The sequence below is a fragment of the Leucoraja erinacea genome, chromosome 17, assembly GCF_028641065.1.
Source record: "Leucoraja erinacea ecotype New England chromosome 17, Leri_hhj_1, whole genome shotgun sequence".
NCBI classification, from domain to species: Eukaryota; Metazoa; Chordata; class Chondrichthyes; order Rajiformes; family Rajidae; genus Leucoraja; species Leucoraja erinaceus.
In genome coordinates, this window is record NC_073393.1 from 15,683,524 (window position 1) to 15,702,216 (window position 18,693).

Genomic DNA, 18,693 nt, shown 5'->3' on the forward strand with positions numbered 1-18,693 from the left:
CATATTGAATGGCGGTGAAGGCTCGAAGGGCCGAATGGCCTACTCCTGCACCTAATTTCTATGTTTCTATCATTAATGTTTACAATGAAAATTTGACACTCCACTATTGTTCACTGTGGGACATTTTGCACTGGGGTGTAGTAGCAAAGCAGTAATTGAATTGCCGGACGAGTAATCCAGAGGTCTGGTCTTTCATATCTCACTATGATGTTTGTATAATTACATTTCGGTTAATAATCTAGATTTTTTGCGATCACCACTTCCCTGAAAGCGTGCAAAGAAGACTTTCTAGGATGTCGTCAGGACTCAAGAGCCTGAACTATAGAGAACAATTAGATAGTATTGTATTTTATTACTTGGAGGCTGAGAGGTGTTCTTATAAAGACGTATAAAATCATGAAGGAATAGATAGTGAATGCACAGAATTTTTCCCAAAGTATGGGGATCAAAAAATAATTGTAGAACAAAGGTTTAAGGCAAGACGGGAAAGATTTAACAGGAACCGGAGGGGAAACCTTTTCCACAGCGTGGTGGGTTTATGGAATGAGCTGCCAGAGGAAGTAGTTGCAGCAGGTGCATGGATAGGACAGGTTTAAATAGATATGGGTCAAATGCAGGCAGATGGACTTGCTTAGGTGGAACAGGAGTTTTGCATGAATGAGTTGGGCCAAAGGGCTCGTTTCAGTGCTGTATGATTCTATGGCTCCAAACAATACTAGTCCATTGAATGGTTAACGAGTGACCAACTTATCACTGTCCTAAAATCCATCTGGTCACTCTTGTCCTTCAGGGGAGTAAATCTGTTATCTTTATCCATCTGTGACGCCAGATCCATCAATGTATTTGACGCTTAATTGTGTCCAGTTCCACGAGGATCGGCAGTAAATGTAAGCGTTATCAGAACAATGGATAAAGGGGGAAAATAGAGCTTACCCAGAACAGACCGAGCCTTTTTATCGCGGTTATTGTTATATAAGACGGCCCTCGAGCTTTCTCCAGATAATCAATGCCATTAGTTTACATGGACTGTAGCCAGACTGATGGATCTGTATTTGTCACACGTTTCTAGCATAGCAGACATGCCAGCAGTGTGTAGTCAAACTACTAAATATCTCCCTGTCGTCCCTTAACTATTTCAGTGCCGGATCGATCTTGAATGGTGTGACGGTGTGTGTATTGCTGTATGTAGGGATGCTGGGTAACTATTGGAGACAGGCAAGGAAGCATCACCGCTAGTGATGCTGTAAGGCTAACTGGCCGCTTGCTTAATTGTCTGCGAGCATCCCGGGTTACTGACGCTGGGCGATCGCTCGGTCAGTGACTGACGAACCAACCATCGCCGGTGCACCTCCAGCTCGCCCCCTATTTCTCGAGCGCCCCCGGGAGCGCGGAGAAGAGCCGAGGCGCCGCGCGTTCAGGGCAGGACAGGACAGGACAGCCTTCGTCCGCTGGCGCCAGCGGTGCTCACCAGTCGCGACCCCCGACCGGGACAAGTCGGAGCGAAGTGAGCAGAAGTTTCCACGGGGACGAGGTAGAAGGGACGCGGGAGGGTTAAGGGTTCTGTGCACGGCTTTGACGATTAACCGGTTAATTGCGACAGGTTCGTTAAATCGACCTGTCGGTCTGACAAGCTGCAACGGAGGGTAAATCTCAGCATTTCGGTAACTTTGTGTAAATCCTACAGTTATATGTTTTCATATTCTAAATCCTAATTTTGTTTTCGAATACGCTTTTGGAAAAGTAATCGAATCAACCGCCAAGTTGAAGGCGGTGGGCATGCCTTTGTGTGTGTGTGTGTGTATATTTAGCAGCTTTGTCCGAGGTGTAAGGGCGGTGTAACTGCGGTCCAAGTGCCGCGTTCAATGGGAGCGGTGGATGCCTGCGGCTTGACCCACGCTCCGGGGCTGTGGATGGACGTGGGTGCTGGTGGTAAACAAGGTTGGAGTCAACCGTGTGGTTTGACACGTTGTATCCGTGTGAACATTAGCTCCGCTGGACATTTCTGGCATTGATAAAGAAAAGGCGACGAATAGTCCTCGTGTGGTCATAAATAACAGAACATGCTAAGAGTGCTTTGGATATCAGCAGGGTATAGTTGCACCCCATTGAGGCATCACCACTATAAGGTGGGGGTGAGGGATGGGAATGAAAAGGAAAACAATGCTGTGATTCATTATATTTTGAAAATGTTGATGGTAGTGGTGGGGGAGATTTTGATTAGCCATCCAGGATTTTTTTTTAATGCGTACATTGCGTACATTAACCTCTTAAAAGCAACTCCATTTGTTGTGATGCAATACTTTTTAGTTATGGTACATTTTCAAGAAACGACTGAAAGCAATATAACTAATTAGTTTTAGGGAAACTCATGGATGGCTAATTGAATCCTGATTAGGAGGCAAGAGGAGCATTGATCAGGCGAGGTCTAGATGTTTTTGAGAAATTTGTTTGAAAGCCACACGCGACACAATGATCAGAAAAGTAAAAGTTCAAGGATAAAATTATAATTTGTCCAAGGGCAAAGTTTAATGGTTGATGGGCATTTTAGAGAATAGAAAGTGGAATGTTGTATCCTCTGTGCTAGGTCTTTTGCTTTCTGTGTTATTTATTAATGATTTTGACCAATGTCAAGAGCAAAATTAAGTAACTTGCTGGAGTTTTTCTAAGTGCCTTTCTCACTCGCTATCAAACATTTGTAATATTAAAGGGAAAATGTTAGTGACTGCAAGAAGTTATTAATGGAATAGTCTGATGACCAATCCAGAAAAGTGTGTAGTAATTCTTTTGGGGATGTCAAGCAAGGACCAAACACTATATTAAAAAAAAAAAATTAAAAAAATAGTTAGATAGTGAGAAAAGTAGATTCCTGAATGCAACAGGGTAGATAGAAGCTATGCTTAAGCATGGGATGCTTTTCTTTGTTGGCCAAAACATAAACTGTAAGTTGGATCATATTAGAGCTATTTAAAACATTTTCAGACCCCAGGTAGTGTACTGTGTACAATTTTGCCCACCACGATATAGGAAGGACATGGCGGCTATAGGGAGAATCACAAAAAAAACACATTTGTCAGAGCTGGTTATGAGGAAAGATTGACTGTTTTCTTTGGAGCCGAGGGAAAATTTAATTGCAGCATATAAAATCATGATAGAACTATTTTTCCTCTTCGAATAGGTCAATGACCAAGGCCATACGTTTATGGTTACCGGTACATAGAAAGAGAAATAGGTTATTTACCCCCATCGTGCTTGTCCTTTCATTCAGAAAGATCTGGAACTTGTTGACCAGTTTCCCTTGAACTATCGATTTCTATTGTGAATGCATTCAGCAATTTGAGTCTCTACAGACCTTTTGGGAAGAGAAAAGATTTTCTACCCACTAGGCGAAGAGGTTACTTTTTGTCTCTAAACTGCCAGTTCATTTACTTTGATAAATGGCTTATGATTCCATATGCTCATGGTAAAATAAACAATGGCTCTGCACCCACTCTGTTAGGCCCCATGATTTTGTTTATTTTAATAGATATTCATTTTGTTCTTCTAAACTTAAGTAACAAAAAAAAGAAGTGCATTGAGAAAAATCTTTGCATGCAAAGAATGCAGAATGTCTAGATTTGGCTGCATGAATGGGATGGATTGCGATTGAAGCCCCCAATATACTTAAAAAAAAGTTCCTAGATAGTCACATGATGTGCTGTAAGACCACAGGCTGAGACGATAAAGTTGGTTCAGCGGCTATCGTTCTATTGTGGCAAACATGGCAAAATAGGTCAGTAGCTTCCTCTGTGCTGTATATGTCAGTAATATTACAGCATCAAATGGAAGTGATTTACAGATGGAAAATGTTGGAATTAAGAAGCTCACACTCTGCAAAAGCATGATTGTTCCTTTTCTTATGCATACATACAGAGGTTGACAGTAAGATGTATGTAGGTTGTAGAAGTGGTTGAAATGTTAAATATGAGATAATTTCATGATTCCATTTTTAATTATTTACGGATGGAAAGAAAAATGATTCACAATGAGTGATAATGGAGTTGATGTTTAAGAAAGAACTGCAGATGCTGGGAAAAATCAAAGGTGGACAAAAATGCTGGAGAAACTCGGCGGGTGAGGCAGTATTCATGGAGCGAATGAATAGGTGATGTTTCGGGTCGAGACCCTTCTTCAGATAATGGAGTTGAAATGTGTAGTTTGGCAAATGACCACTGTTGGAAAAAGATGGGGAACTCTGGTATAATTTTGTTACTTTCCCTCCGATTTTGCGTATGGTATAATTCCTGTTTAAGTTATTTTTATAAACTGTGATCAGAGATGGAATGAATGTGTAAATGTGTCCGTTTTGTTGATGACAACAGGGCAGTTCAGAAATATCCATTTGGATCATTCAAATGGTGGGGAGGAGAGAATGTATAAATCGCAGAACGATTGAGTAATAATGTACTCCGGTGAATGCTTTGTGTCAAGTATAGCCTGAGGAGGCTGTGTTTGGAAGAATGACAGTTTGGAGAGCGGAAGGAGAGAGATGTTGACAGATGCAGCACAGAGTGTGCATGGAGAGGGATTCCTTTAGAGATTGATAGCAATTGCTGAGGAGAGAAATGTAGCCAAAGGCCTTGTGAAACCAACCCACCAAAAGAAAATGGTTCAACAAGTATGACTATGAAACATGTGAAATGAGAATACAAGTGAAATAGAGAGGGATTTGATGATAAATAATGCAAAATATTTAATTGAGATGCTTGAATTTAAGTATTCCAAGTCAGAACACTCAATGTGCTTTACAGCCATTGAAGTTTTTGTAGAGTTGATATTGCTGTACTCTGAGCAGCATAACCGCTAAAGGCAGTGATGGGATGATGGCCAGAAGTTATTTTAAAAAAATGCCAATAAAGGGTATAAATATGGGTTAGCAACCAGACTTCTGACCTTTTGAGTCTCGTAGAGAGAACCAGAAAAAGCTGCAATAAATCAATAAATTGAACACTGAATAGATGTTGGGATTTTTTTTTAAACAGATCATTTTAAGCCTATTGGAGGAGTTTTGGTGATATGTGGAAACAACAATGTCTAGCTCCGATTAATATAATTTCCATTTAAATTCTGATATTTAAACCACTGCCTTGAAAAATCATCTCAAAATCTGTTGTTAAAATATATAGTTGGACTGAGTGTTTTCAGTTTCTGGTTAAGTTTGCATTCACACCATTATTACATTTCTGTTCACAAAAGGGAATTCATTCTGTGTGAGAATTGCAGGATAAGAAGAAAGTTAGAACATTTCAAACCTGTCCCTCATAATTTTTAGAATTTAATATCTTTAAATAATGTTGTCCCCATGCTGTGATTCGCCCTGCAGTCATGTAGCTCCATCTAAACTTCAGTTTGTCTTGAGAAAGAAGCCTGCATTAGTAAGGACCATTCACATAATTATTTATTTTCTTCTCTCCTGTCCTGTTGGAAAGAAGATACAAAAGCTTAAAACCATGTGCCGCCAGATTCAAGAACAGATTCTTCTGCACTATTATCCGACTCATGAATGCACCTCCTATCCTAAGAATGTATTCTTAATCTTCCTAGTGGCAACCCTTATACATTTTCTTTTGCATCTGCATGTTCTCTGTAGCTCTAACATTGTTTTTTTTTTTGCTTTTGCACTGCCTGTTGTATTTATGTGTGGTATGATCTGCCTAGATAGGACACAAAACCATTTTTTTTTCCCCCTGTATCTCAGTACAAAAATAAAGCTCAAGTGTAATTTTCCTTTCTTGACTGGGGTGGAAAACTGTCTTTGGGCCATACCCAGAACAAGTATGGCTGCAATTGAGGGAGAAATAAATCCAACATGATGCTTGCTCTTAGGAGCAAGACCACTTCTAAAATTGCTGTTAAATTCATTAGTTTGACTGAATCCACCAACAATTTATTATTTGTATGGCATTTGCTGTGGTGGTGCAGTATACTTTCAAGTAAGTTGCCTTTCAAGTGTGGGATCAAGGGTTCCATTGATGCCCAGATGTTGGGGCAAAATAATATGCTTGTTTCTGTTGCCTTGTAGCATTGAAATATCTCAAAAGTGAATTATAGGATAATTTGCATTTTGGAGTAGAGGGTAAGCCGCAAGGTGAATTTATCTTTTCACCCCCTCAGCTGCAGGGCTGCTGTGAAAAATGACCGTATGGGCATAAATAGGGAACAAATCCACAGTACAAAAATATCATAATTCTAAAATGTTGCCACCAAGCATCCACTACTGAATTCCAATCGGCTGCTGTAACTGATAATATTCAGTTGAAACGATTAAACCTTGTAGAAGTTGAGCTGAGTTTAGGGAGAGGAAAATAGCTTGGGATAAGGATACTATTGGGTGCTTATTGGTTGGCATGAACTCAATGGGCTCATACCCTAGTTACATGCTATATCTCTTTTGATTCTACGTCTGGCATAAGAGATCATCAGGATTATTCGTGTGGGATTGGAAATGTAAATATAATTTAGGCCCTTGGCCATGCAGAGGGATTTCCGCTTGGTGTTTAATGCATTCTGTAATTGCAGTGTGAGAATTTAATATAGACAATATTATACTAGCATACGAATGAGGCAATAATATAGTGATTGTAGCCTGTATTTAACTTTTGTACCTGGCCCTGAACAGCCTAATGGCGGCATTTGCGGAATCTTAAACTGTTTCTTGGATGTGCCATTGGCTCAGAAGTTTTTAGGTTCAAGTTGTATTCAAGCATTGTTTTCAAAAATCTAGGCTTACAAAATTACAGTACTGGAGGAATGTGGTGCTGTGGATGTGCCTAATGAATAATGGTTCTATCACTAGAGAACAGACTTGAAGAGCTTAGAGCAAGTCTGCTGTTTCAAAGGGAGATTAAGGTTTGTTGTGTTTTTGTTTCACTTAAACATGGCTCACCCATAACTCTCCAGACCCCAAAACCTGAGGGTTTAACCATTTATCGTACTGTCGTGTAGCATCCTTGGGCAAGGGGATAGGCTCAGCATCTGCTTTTTGATCCACACTTTGTAATTAACTGGTGTGACAATCTTGGCTCAATTCGACTTTCCTGATCTGGAATACTTGATCATGAAATGCCTACTTGGCATTGACTGTACCACAAACAATACCAAAGTAGCACTGTTATACTTGGTCATCAACTTTCATCAGCAAAGTTTTTGTATCAGCAAAGTTTCACATCTTATTCATTATCGCCGGTGAGTTCAATCAAGCAAACCTCAAGAATGCCTTCCCCAAATACCATCATCGTGTATACTATCCCACAGAAGATGTTAGAACTCTGGACCTCTGCTACACCACCATCAAGCACATCTATAGCTCCATCTCTCACTTTCGTTTTGGCCGGTTTGATCATTTGCTGGTATTGTTCCTGCTGGCTTACAGGCAGATTGAAGTGTGAGGCTCCAATGAAGAGAGTAATACCACACAGATCTGAGGGAGCTAACCATCTACTTTACGGCTGCTTTGAGTTTGTGGATTAGAACATATTCAAGACCATATCATCCAGCCTGAATGAGTATAGCTCAGTCATCAATGGTTTCATCAGGGAATGTGTTGAGAACTGCATCATACCTGACCCAATGCCACTGCCAGGAAAATGGCCCTCTACGGCCAAGTTAAGACTATTTTTAACAACTGTGAACTTGAAGGGTACGTGATGGTCCGGAAACATAGCAACTTATGTGTACTACCTCAGTGTAATCTACTATTCTTGTACAAGTATGATTATGCCTATGTACAGTAAGATTTTTACTGAACTGTATGCAAAAAAGGAATTTCACAATAACAGCTTCTTAGTTATCAGTCTCTTGAATGAACCACTTGTATGCAAAGATAAGTTCATGGTATATATGAACTCCCAATATACCTCATTGTGGCCCTTGTACTTTCTTCCTTTGCATTTTCTCTATAGCTGTAATGCTATATTCTGTTTTCTTTTCTCTCTTGTATGCCGATGATAATAATAATAATAATAATAAATTTTATTCATGGGCGCCTTTCACGTGTCTCAAGGACACCTTAGAAACATTTAGCAAGTAGAGGAAAAACATGTAAGCGGAATGAAATAATTAGTAGAGACATGACTAGTACACAAATTAAAGACAGAATTCAATTCAAAACACAATATGAGGCAATTCAAGCACAGATGAAAAGGGAGGGGGACGTGGGGCTAAGGATGGACAGAGGTGAAGAGATGGGTCTTGAGGCGGGACAGGAAGATGGTGAGGGAAACGGAATTGTGGATCAGTTGGGGGAGGGAGTTCCAGAGCCTGGGAGCTGCCCTGGAGAAGGCTCTGTCCCCAAAACTGCAGAGGTTGGATTTGTGGATGGAGAGTAGACTGGCTGATGTGGATCTGAGGGACCGTGAGGGTTAGTAGGGGGAGAGGAGGCCAGTGAGATATGGGGGGGCCAGATGGTGGAGGGCTTTGTAGGTGAGGACCAGGATTTTGTAGGTGATCCGGTGGGAGATGGGAAGCCAGTGAAATTGTTTGAGGACTGGAGTGATGTGATGCCAGGATTTGGTGTGGGTGATGAGGCGGGCGGCTGCGTTTTGGACCAGTTGGAGTCGGTTGATGTAGGTGGAGCTGATGCCAAGGAGAAGTGAGTTGCAGTAGTCCAGTCGGGAGGCGATGAAGGCATGGATGAGTCTTTCAGCAGTGGGAGGTGTGAGAGAGGGTCTGATTGATGTACTTGTGTATGGTATGACTTGCCTAGGTAATACTCAAACAACTTTTTTTCAGGGGAATTTTGATACATACGACTGTAACAATAAACCAAAGATGCCTGCACCTTGGCTGCTCCCTTTTCTCTCCATCTCTCTCGCCTTCTGGGAAAATATACTAGAGCTGAATTCACTGACATCCAATTTAAGAACAACACCTTCCCCACAGCGAGCAGACTCCTGAACCAATCACCTTTCACACCTCATTCACAAAGTGCTGCCATGTATTCTTACTCCTAATTCTAACTCACTGGATGAATCTGTTAAATTGTACTTTAGTTTCTTTTTGCACCATTTCAAATTGCACTATAATCTTTATACCATTTTGCTGTTTTACATTCATGTTTATTGCTGCTTCTATCGTTTACTGTTTACTCTGAGTTTGATGCGAACAAGGAATTTCATTGCTCCCCGGTGTATATTACAGTAAACTAATCTGAATCCGAATTTTCACTCTCCAGTGGTTATAACAGATCTCATAGAACTATAGGAAGAAAAAACATCAGTTAACCTTGGCCTACATTTATTTCTCTTCCAATACCTAAACTATTAATTTTATCTAGATGTTATCATGTTAAATCTAGTAATGTGCAAATTAATTTCTGGCTTTTCCAATACAGCATGACTATTCTTCAGAAAAATGCTACCTTGGCTGTAAGGTGCTTTGGGGAATCCGGATTTCATGGAACTTCTTTTATTTAGCACATCGGGACAAATTTAACCGTTCAGTGCCACCACTGAGTATACTCAGGTCATGGCCAATAGGGAACAGGTTAAACATCTACTCTTCACAAACATCCTCCATCCCTTCTACTATTCCTATCTCCCTCAAATATGCATCACTTCAAATGCAACATCGCTATTCATCCCAATGGCACATCTTGAGTTTCACCAAGCCAACTTGTTTTTTATAAAAATACGCAAAGTCCTGGAAACCTAAGTGGGTAAGGCAGCATCCCTGGAGAACATCAAGACATTTTTCAGAGTCTGAGGAAGGGTCCCAACCTCTGAGTTACTCTAGCATTTTTTAATTTATTTTTTAACTGGCATCTGCAGTTCCTTGTGTCTACTTGAATCCCTGCCTAATTGTTGATCCAAGCATAAATAAATTAGCTAAATTCCTAAGGTGAAAATGGTAGCCTTTGACATTAAAACAGTATTAATTTAATGTTTTAAAACTGGGATTTATATCAAGTTTCATATCAAGTAGACCAATAAAATTGGTGTCTGTGGAATTTGGAGGAAATGTTTTCCACTGACAGAAGCCTTCCTTAACATTATGGATGATGGCTGGAAGCCATGCATCCTGATTTCACAACATTACTGGGGAAAAAAGAAAGTTTTAGATGCTTCAACAATAGCTTTCCTTCCATCAGATGTTCAAGGTCAAATAGTTCACCGATTGATAGAAATACATCTATTGATGAACACATCATCAGTGATGTAACCTGGGGTCATTGGGCGTTTCGGGTCTTGAAACATCAGACGCCCTCACCCAGGCGACCCGGTGGCATTTGCTTCTCCCCATGGGCAGCCTCTCCGGATCCAGGCCTTCTCCGCTGCCTCTGTGGTTGATCAGACCACAACGTTGTGTTCAGGTGGCATTTGCAAAACCTCAGCCCACCTCGGGCAGAGCCCTCTCCTGACCATCCAGGCCCTTCTCCGCTGTCCTCCTCCTCTGTGGTGTTCTTGATGGTTCACAGCTCAGCCAAGGGGGGACCTCTCTCCATTCTCGTTGCTGAGGGCCTAATGCACTCATCTTGTGGATCTTTGCTGCTTTTAGTTATGGTGAAACGATTGCCCTGCTCCAAAAAGCCTCAGCAGTCCCAACCTCGATGCTGGCTTCTACACCTTGTCGACATCATCGAACGATGCCAGACTGCGTTATAGGAGTCCATAACCAGCTCTTCAAACTTGGCCTTCTTCCTCTCGTGGGTCTCCTCCAGACGGTCCTCCTCAGCTCTACAGAGGGTCAGCAGCTTCTTCCTCGGGATGGTTCACAGCTCAGCCAAGGGGGGACGTTGCTCTTCGCTGGTCTCTCTGTATTGCTTCTTGAGGGACTTCAGTCCTGCCAGATCTTGTGGATCTTTGCTGCTCTTTGGTTCATGGTGAAAGCTCCACGTGTTCTGGCAGCGCTTCGTCTCCACGGGTGCTCCAAAACCTGTTCCACAGCTAGCGGCTGACGAGGGGATTGTCGGAGTCAATCGCCCCGCAACCTTCGATCCACGCCTCCCAGGTTTGCTGTTGCTTCTAGCACCCTTGTCCGACTAATCTATCATTTCGCACTGATGCCAGACAGCCGCTCGTCTTGCAGGCCTGTGGCCTACCTAATTGACTTGAACCGAAAATGTTCTCCGGAGGTCTGCTCTGAGCTTTCGGTACTAGTTGCACTACTTGCACTACTTGGAGGTTCAGGCTCTATGTAGCAATGTTACAAAATTTTGAGATTTTAAAAATCAAGTCTGCAATTTATCCCATCAGATGAAGCATAAAAAGAAGTTTAATTTGACACCCAATTCACTTTCATATCTTCAGTATTAAAAATGTTATGGCCATTTTCATAATCGGAAATTAGCATCTTGTTCCCTATTGCTTTTCCATTGACTTCACTCAAAAGCTGTGATCAAGGACAGTAAAAAGCCCATAACTTTCTTAAAAATTAAGAGAACTGAATGAAATTGTTAGTTATTATAGATTGAAGCATTCTGAAACAAATATTAAACAATCTTACTTGGATGACCTGAAATTAAAGCATATAATTAGTTAGTTACCTAATTGTCGCTAATTGCAAAATTCAATTACTAGATCTAAACATCTATCCATTTCTTAAGAAAATGTTAACATTTTTAAATAGCCTAAGTGTGCAAATAACATTCACACAAGAATTCACAATATAACATGGTTTTTAAATCTCATTGTCAACAATTTATAAGCCAAATGGAAGGAATTTAGTGTTTAATTCCCGTAAATTAATGGCCCATCTTGCGAGTGGGATTTTGTGGAACGCGATCGTTTGGAACGTTGCGTTTTGCGGTGAATTTAAACCCCATATAGGCAGGAAAAACACTGCCGGTTAGTATGGGGCCTAAATCACCTTTTCGCAACATAAAACGTGGATTAAAGTAATCCTAAGAAGCAAGTTTATATGTAAAATAAACGGCTTGCCTTCATTTGTCCCGTACAGGAGATCCGTCCCGTTGACGGCGTTAGAAGTAGATTTTTACTTTACTCCAGCCATTATATTGTCCAGCGATGTTTTAATAAAACTTCAGAGAACGGATGTTGGATCGATTTTTCTTCAGCAGCTGAACAGGCTGAGAAAGATTGACTCCAACAGGCAGGAAAAAACGGCATTTTAATCCCGCCCCCCTCAAGGGCGCCAAAGTCGCGCACACGGCCAGTGGCAGAACAGCAGCGCCGCTGAGGGTAAGTTTTGTACATACCTAGTCTATGGGGTGCATCCGGGCCCGGCTCCTCCTGCGTCTCCCCAGGTAATATACCTGTGCGATGTGACACTCCCTCTCCCTCCAAACACTTCATCTGGGTCTGGTGAATCTTCAGGCCTCAGCACATTATAGATTATAGATATAGACCTTTCCACATCTGCATTTCATACGCAGTCGGCTGTCCATTGCCATTAGTCATTAGCCTTTGATCCGTCAAATTGGGGTGCTCATCCTTTCTCCCCAGCCTCCCCCTCCCCTCTCTGGCACCCCTGGTGGTATTTTTCCATGTTTTTCCTGTAGCTTGATTAGGTTGCCTCCTCTCAGGTTTGGGCTGCCAACCCACCCCGCCCCGGTTGCCATCCTTCCGAGCTGTCCTCTGTCCAGTTGTCGCTGCCCTATTCTTGGTTGTCAGCCAGTCTATTCCTGGTCACCACTGGTTTCGCCAGCACAGATGATAAAAAATACATCTATTGATGCTCCTGAACACATCATCAGTGATGCTTAGTTCCATCCCCAACATTTGGAGAATGTCGGGCTGAAGCTATATCTGCCGCACTGTGGCCATCCCCACAGAAGAGATTCTAATCATTTCTGCTTGTTACTGGAATGTATTAATTTTCCCAACTTCAACATTCTGGGTCATCAGTGCCCAGAAGCATATCTGGACTAGCAACATGACAATATGATTGGCAGAGCAGGTCAAAAACTGGGTTTTATTGTTGCAAAATAACTGTGCAAAGTCTTTCCAGTATCCACAGGTCAACGGAGTGATAGAATAATTTACAATTGCCTTTTGTGTGAGACAAAAGATAAGTGGACAAAAAAAAAGTGGACAATAAGCAAGATTATACTGTAGGTCTAGTAAATATTGATATATTTGAATAGAAGATAGGAAATAGAAAGAACTGTTGAAAATGAGCTCCCTTGATTTTGTTCCATTATTCAATAAGATCATAGCCGATCCTGCGTGTCAAGTGCACACTTCCACATGTTGAAACACCTGTTCGATCGCCATAAGTGTAAAATATATATTGAAGCCCCCATTCGCTGTGATGGTATTTCAGTCACAGTCACAGATGCCTGCGTCAGAAAATCCTTCCGATGGGTGAACCCTCGAAAAGAGCGTGGACCTGATGGTTGTGTTCTAAAAACCTGTGGGGACCAACTGGCTGGAGTTTTTACGGACATTTTCAACCTGGCACTTCTGAGGTCCAAGGTTCCCACCTGCTTTAAAAGGGCATCAATAATACCGGTGCCCAAGAAGAGCAAGGTGACATGCCTCAATGACTATCGACCAGTGGCACTAACGTCGGTAGTGATGAAGTGCATCGAGAGATTGAACATGGTGCAAATCAACTCCTACCTCGAGAAAAACCTGGACCCACTGCAGTTTGCTTACCGCCACAACAGATCTCGCTGGCTCTCCACTCCGCTCTGGACCACTTGGACAACAAAAAGTCATATGTCAGGCTGTTATGCATTGATTACAGCTCGGCATATAATACAATCATCCCCTCCAAGCTGGTTATCAAACCCTCAAAACTGGGTCTCTGCGCATCTCTCTGCAATTGGATTCTTGACTTCCTTATTCACAGACCACAGACTGTTCGAATTGATGGAAAAGTGTCAGCCTCGATAACAATCGGCACAGGAGCACCTCAAGGCTGCGTGCTCAGCCCCCCTGCTGTACTCGCTCTATACTCATGACTGCGTAGCCGGTCATAGTGCGAACTCCATCATCAAGTTCGCCGACGACACCACTGTTGTGGGACGTATCACTGATGGGGATAAGTCAGAGTATAGAAGTGAGATCGACCGGCTGACCAAATGGTGCCAGCACAATAACCTGGCCCTCAACACCAGCAAAACCAAGGAACTGATTGTGGACCTTGAAAGGGGTAGGATGGGGACCCACAGTCCCGTTTATATCAATGGGTCATTGGTGGAAAGGGTCAAGAGCTTCAAATTCCTGGGCGTGCACATCTCTGAAGATCTCTCCTGGTCTGAGAACACTGATGCTATTATAAAGAAAGCACATCAGCGCCTCTACTTCCTGAGAAGATTACAGAGAGTCGGTATGTCAAGGAGGACTCTCTCTAACTTCTACAGGTGCACAGTAGAGAGCATGCTGACCGGTTGCATCGTCGCCTGGTTCGGCAACTTGAGTTCCCAGGAGCGAAAAAACTACAAAAAGTAGTAAACACTGCCCAGTCCATCATCGGCTCTGACCTCCCTACCATCGAGCGGATCTATCGCAGTCGCTGCCTCAAAACTGCTGGCAGCATCATCAAGGACCCACACCGTCCTGGTCACACACTCATCTCCCCGCTACCTTCAGGTAGAAGGTACAGGAGCCTGAAGACTGCAACGTCCAGTTTCAGAAACAGCTACTTCCTCCACAGCCATCAGGTTGTTGAACTCAACTCAAACAAAACTCTGAACATTAATAGCCCATTATCAGTTTATTTGCTCTTTATCTGTTTTATTTGTTCATGTGTGTATATATTTATACAATGGTATATGGACATACTGTTCTGTATTTATTTATGTGTACAATATTCTGTTGTGCTGAAGCAAAGCAAGAATTTCATTGTCCTATCTGGGACACATGACAATAAACTCTCTTGAATCTTGAACTTGACCTTGAACATATTGGCTGACCCCATAGCGCATGAATGTGAAAATGATTATGGCTAAAAATAAGAGGTAGAATCACTGTGTGGGGATGTAATAACCAGAGACAACAAAATGTGTCAATGATAGTTAAAGATCCCAGGACGAGAGCAGTGTTACTGTAGAGAGAAGTAATTTAGAAATCTGAAGAATTGGGAGCAAAAGTAATACAAAAATAGTTATGAAGAACTAAAATATTTGAATAAACCAGGCGAGGATAGAATATAGCAAAATACACTATGGAACAGGCCCTTCGGCCCACAATGTCCATGCCAAACATATTGCCACGGTAAACTAATCTCATCTTGCCTGCATATGGTCCTACCCTCCATTCCCTGAATGTCCATGTGCCTAATGAAAATCCTCTTGGACCCCTCTATTGTTTCTTCCTCCACCATCACTCCTAGCAGTGTAAATTAACAAAAGTTGTTTGCAGGATACATTTGGGACATTTTCCTGGGAAAACCAAGAAGCTAGCTATTTGGTAGATAATTGAACATAATGGATTACTTTTTCATAGTTAATTATTTAATTCAAAGTGAGGTATCCTTCTAGAAAATGGTTGTAGTATTGCAATTTTTTATAATAACTTAAAAAAACAAAAACATGTTTTGCAAACAAGAGTCTTGAAAGTAAATAAGGCTATTCATATAGTTTCTGAGAGGCAAATTGGCTAGTATAATTAGATTTGTTTTCTTTGGGTTTGTCAGCATATGTAAAGGATTATTTTGTAATTCTAACAAGTCTATCTGCCAATGAGAAATCTGGGAGGTGGGCAGAGAGGTGGTCCACCTGTGGCCTTCTACAGAGTTTTAGTTTGAAAGAGACCTAAAATAAAGTGGAGCAAGTATGATGATTTAGAAAATGAATTCATTTTCTGTTGATGAATAATTGAAAGTGGATGGAGATATAGCATAAAAAGTAAATTAGCATGAAATATTAAAAATTGTTAAAAGGTTTTACAACTATGTAAAAAGGGAAAGAGAAGCACGATAAGTATGAATTCACTCTGAGGAAAAATCATGAGCAATTAAATGGAATTAAAAAATATGGTTGAGACAAAGCAAACGTGTACTTGTCTTTACTGAATAAATAGAAATAATAGGGAACCATGAAGTGAATGACAGAGACAATACAACGGTATCACTAAAAGGAACAAACTAAAGAAATTAAGGAGATTATAAGCAAACTGTTGTTTGTATCGTCTGGACTAGTGATTGATGTACCTGTATTCTAATCTCTTGCAGTCTGTTGCAGTGGAAACTCCAATATGTTTTTCCATTTAAGTAGGTCACAGATGTAGATGGGGTTAACTCAGGACATCTTTAAGCCTCCAAATTGTGAGTCAAATTTGATCAGAGTTCTGAGAGGCACATTCAGAAATTGAGTAAAGACATAAGCTCAATTTTGAAGACCACTTTCAGGCCAGTGAAAGTTATGTGTTCCTATGGTAACGGTTCGCACATCATCAGTTCGTCAGCAGCACATTGATGCAATTGCTAAGGTGTAAAAAAAAAAAAAAAAGATCTTTAATTTGCTCCCATATAATTAGTGACACAAAACTCCTCCACTGCTTTGCCACCTTAATGTGAATTACTTGTTCTCTTCCCAGCCCACGCTCATTAAATCCTTCCAAGTCACTGGCAGAAACAGGTCTACCGATGGTGGGTTTAATTGGTATGGTCTCCTTGTTATTGCACTTCAGGTACGGTTAATTCTATCAAGGAATAGTGTGATAAATTGAAAACAGAACAGCTTGGTATTTGTTTACATTGAATTCATTTCTGAGGGTATTCCTTCCTTTATGTATGGTGAATCCTTCCTTCACTGAGGGCATTAAAATAACTTCATGTGACGACTAGCAGAGGGGCATAAAGCCTTTGTAAATTACAATTACATTCCAACTAAATCTTGACTTGAAACTGTAAACAATGTCTGCAGGCATAGAAATACTGGCTCTGCTTTCATCTCTTAAAAATATATTTGGTATTATGGATCAACATTGGTGCAAAGTAAAAAAAACATATTCCACATCGTGGTTGGTGACCTGCTTCAGGAGGTTAGCAATCTGGAATCCTTTGCTGTAAGCTATTTTGCATTTCCCTTTTAAATAGAGGAATGGAATATAAGTAGATTTTCAATTAAAATCAAACGGGCAGTATGAATGACCTTGTCTTGAAAATAAAACGCGTTGTATATCAAAGTGATCTATCTTTTTGTATTTTAAATCTAATTACCTGATTATTAGTTGACCTCCCCTTTAAATATTATTTGCTGCAACTCTGGATGATTTCCCCTTTAAGCTTCGGACAGTGTATCAGTCTGGCTGCCCTGTCACAGTAACACACTGCAGGTTCCACCTACCGGTTAGCTGGGCAGACACTCTGGAGTTGGAGTCGAGGAGGAACTGTTCCTCAGCTTCCCTTATCTCCTTAGGGATTCAGCAGGATTCTGCAATCCACACTGAAGTGGGAAGCATGGGCAAGCACCAAATGTTAAAGGGTTAGTCTTGCAGAGATTTGAATTCTATGCTGGCTTTCAGAAAGAAAGATGTCTTGCTAAATACTCAGTCAGTATCCCAGTTGATGTCTGGAAATGTTGCTCTGTTGTTGCAGGATTTGACTGGCACCGATTGGAAATGGCTGGCCTACAAGAGATCCGAATGACAGAGGAAAAGCCTCTGCTGCGGGAGCAGATGTCAATGGTGAGTCATTGTAGGAAATGATTTTTAAAAACAAATGTCCCAGTAACCCTAACGTGAGTCGCTTTTCTGAGAGATGTAAGTGCTTGTATGTCTTATCAGTAACTGAATTATGATATTGAAATTATTTCCCCTGAGCTTTACAAAGCATGTCTGCTCCTTAATTATAATTCCTTTCCATTCTAATTAATGGAAATCCACATGTGTCTGACCAGTCCTTTTAAGAAAGCTTGCTTTCGGCTTGCCCTAGTTTCCATCAATACAGCTCCAGTCTGCTGTACTGGTAAACTTGAATTTTAATTTTGTTTGTTAAAGGAGAGTCATAAAATCAAATCAGCTTTTTAAAAATGTTGTAAAAATTATAAAGAAGGGTTTCGACCCAAAACGTTGCCTATTTCCTTCGCTCCATAGATGCTGCCTCACCCATTGAGTTTCTCCAGCATTTTTGTCTACTGCCGGTTTACTAAAACCTATTTTAGGCCTATCTTGTTATTCTGACCTATATGTAACAACAATCCCTTTTATATTGTGACATAGACTTCTGGTATTGCCTTTCAAACACTCAGATGTTTTGCTACTTTATAGGGCAATGTTGAATTAACCCTGGCCTTTCGATTCTATGGTGAAAATGTTACCTGCCACTTGTCAACACATCTGCATGTCATTTAGTTTGTGTTCTGTGCTGACATGGACTGCTTTATTATCAGACAAATTCAGAGTGGAGCTGAATTCCCTTGAACTGCCAGTGTATGACTCCATTCGACTGAATGGCAGAGGAAAGATCTAAGAAACAGCTCGAGATACTTCATCCAAAGACCTGAGGTTCTATGGAGAATTCCTGCAATAATGCCTCGAAACATCTGATCACTTCTCTCCAAGAACCAAATGCATTTTTCTTTGCATCTAGTCTGACTCTAATTATTTAACTGATTTCTCTTTTTCAACTTTCACTTTCTACTTTTGTGTCTTGTTCACTGCAGTACTGTCTTCTATCTGAGATGTCTGGATCAAGGCCATGAGGAGGGAGATTAGTATGAACATTTGTAATTTAAATACAAATATTAGCAGCCCCCCGCACAGGCAATGGAGCAAATAGCCTGTTTTAAAAATTGTAATTGTTTTTGGC

General features: G+C 41.1%; 1 protein-coding gene across 5 annotated transcripts in view; it reads left to right on the forward strand.

Annotated features, from left to right (window-relative positions):
• The first annotated feature begins 1,323 nt into the window (after positions 1–1,323).
• Positions 1,324–18,693, forward strand: part of ndrg4 (NDRG family member 4) — a 105,807-nt gene continuing 88,437 nt past the window's right edge. The window contains exons 1-2 of one of the 5 annotated variants that reach the window (XM_055648664.1): positions 1,324–1,531; positions 17,482–17,570. In XM_055648664.1, coding sequence (XP_055504639.1) covers positions 17,505–17,570 — 66 coding nt within the window. In that variant the 5' untranslated portion in view covers positions 1,324–1,531; positions 17,482–17,504. Of the gene's footprint in view, positions 1,532–1,883; positions 1,939–17,232; positions 17,369–17,481; positions 17,571–18,693 lie in introns of those variants that run through there. The other 4 variants (XM_055648665.1, XM_055648661.1, XM_055648662.1 and 1 more) reach the window with 4 other exon arrangements.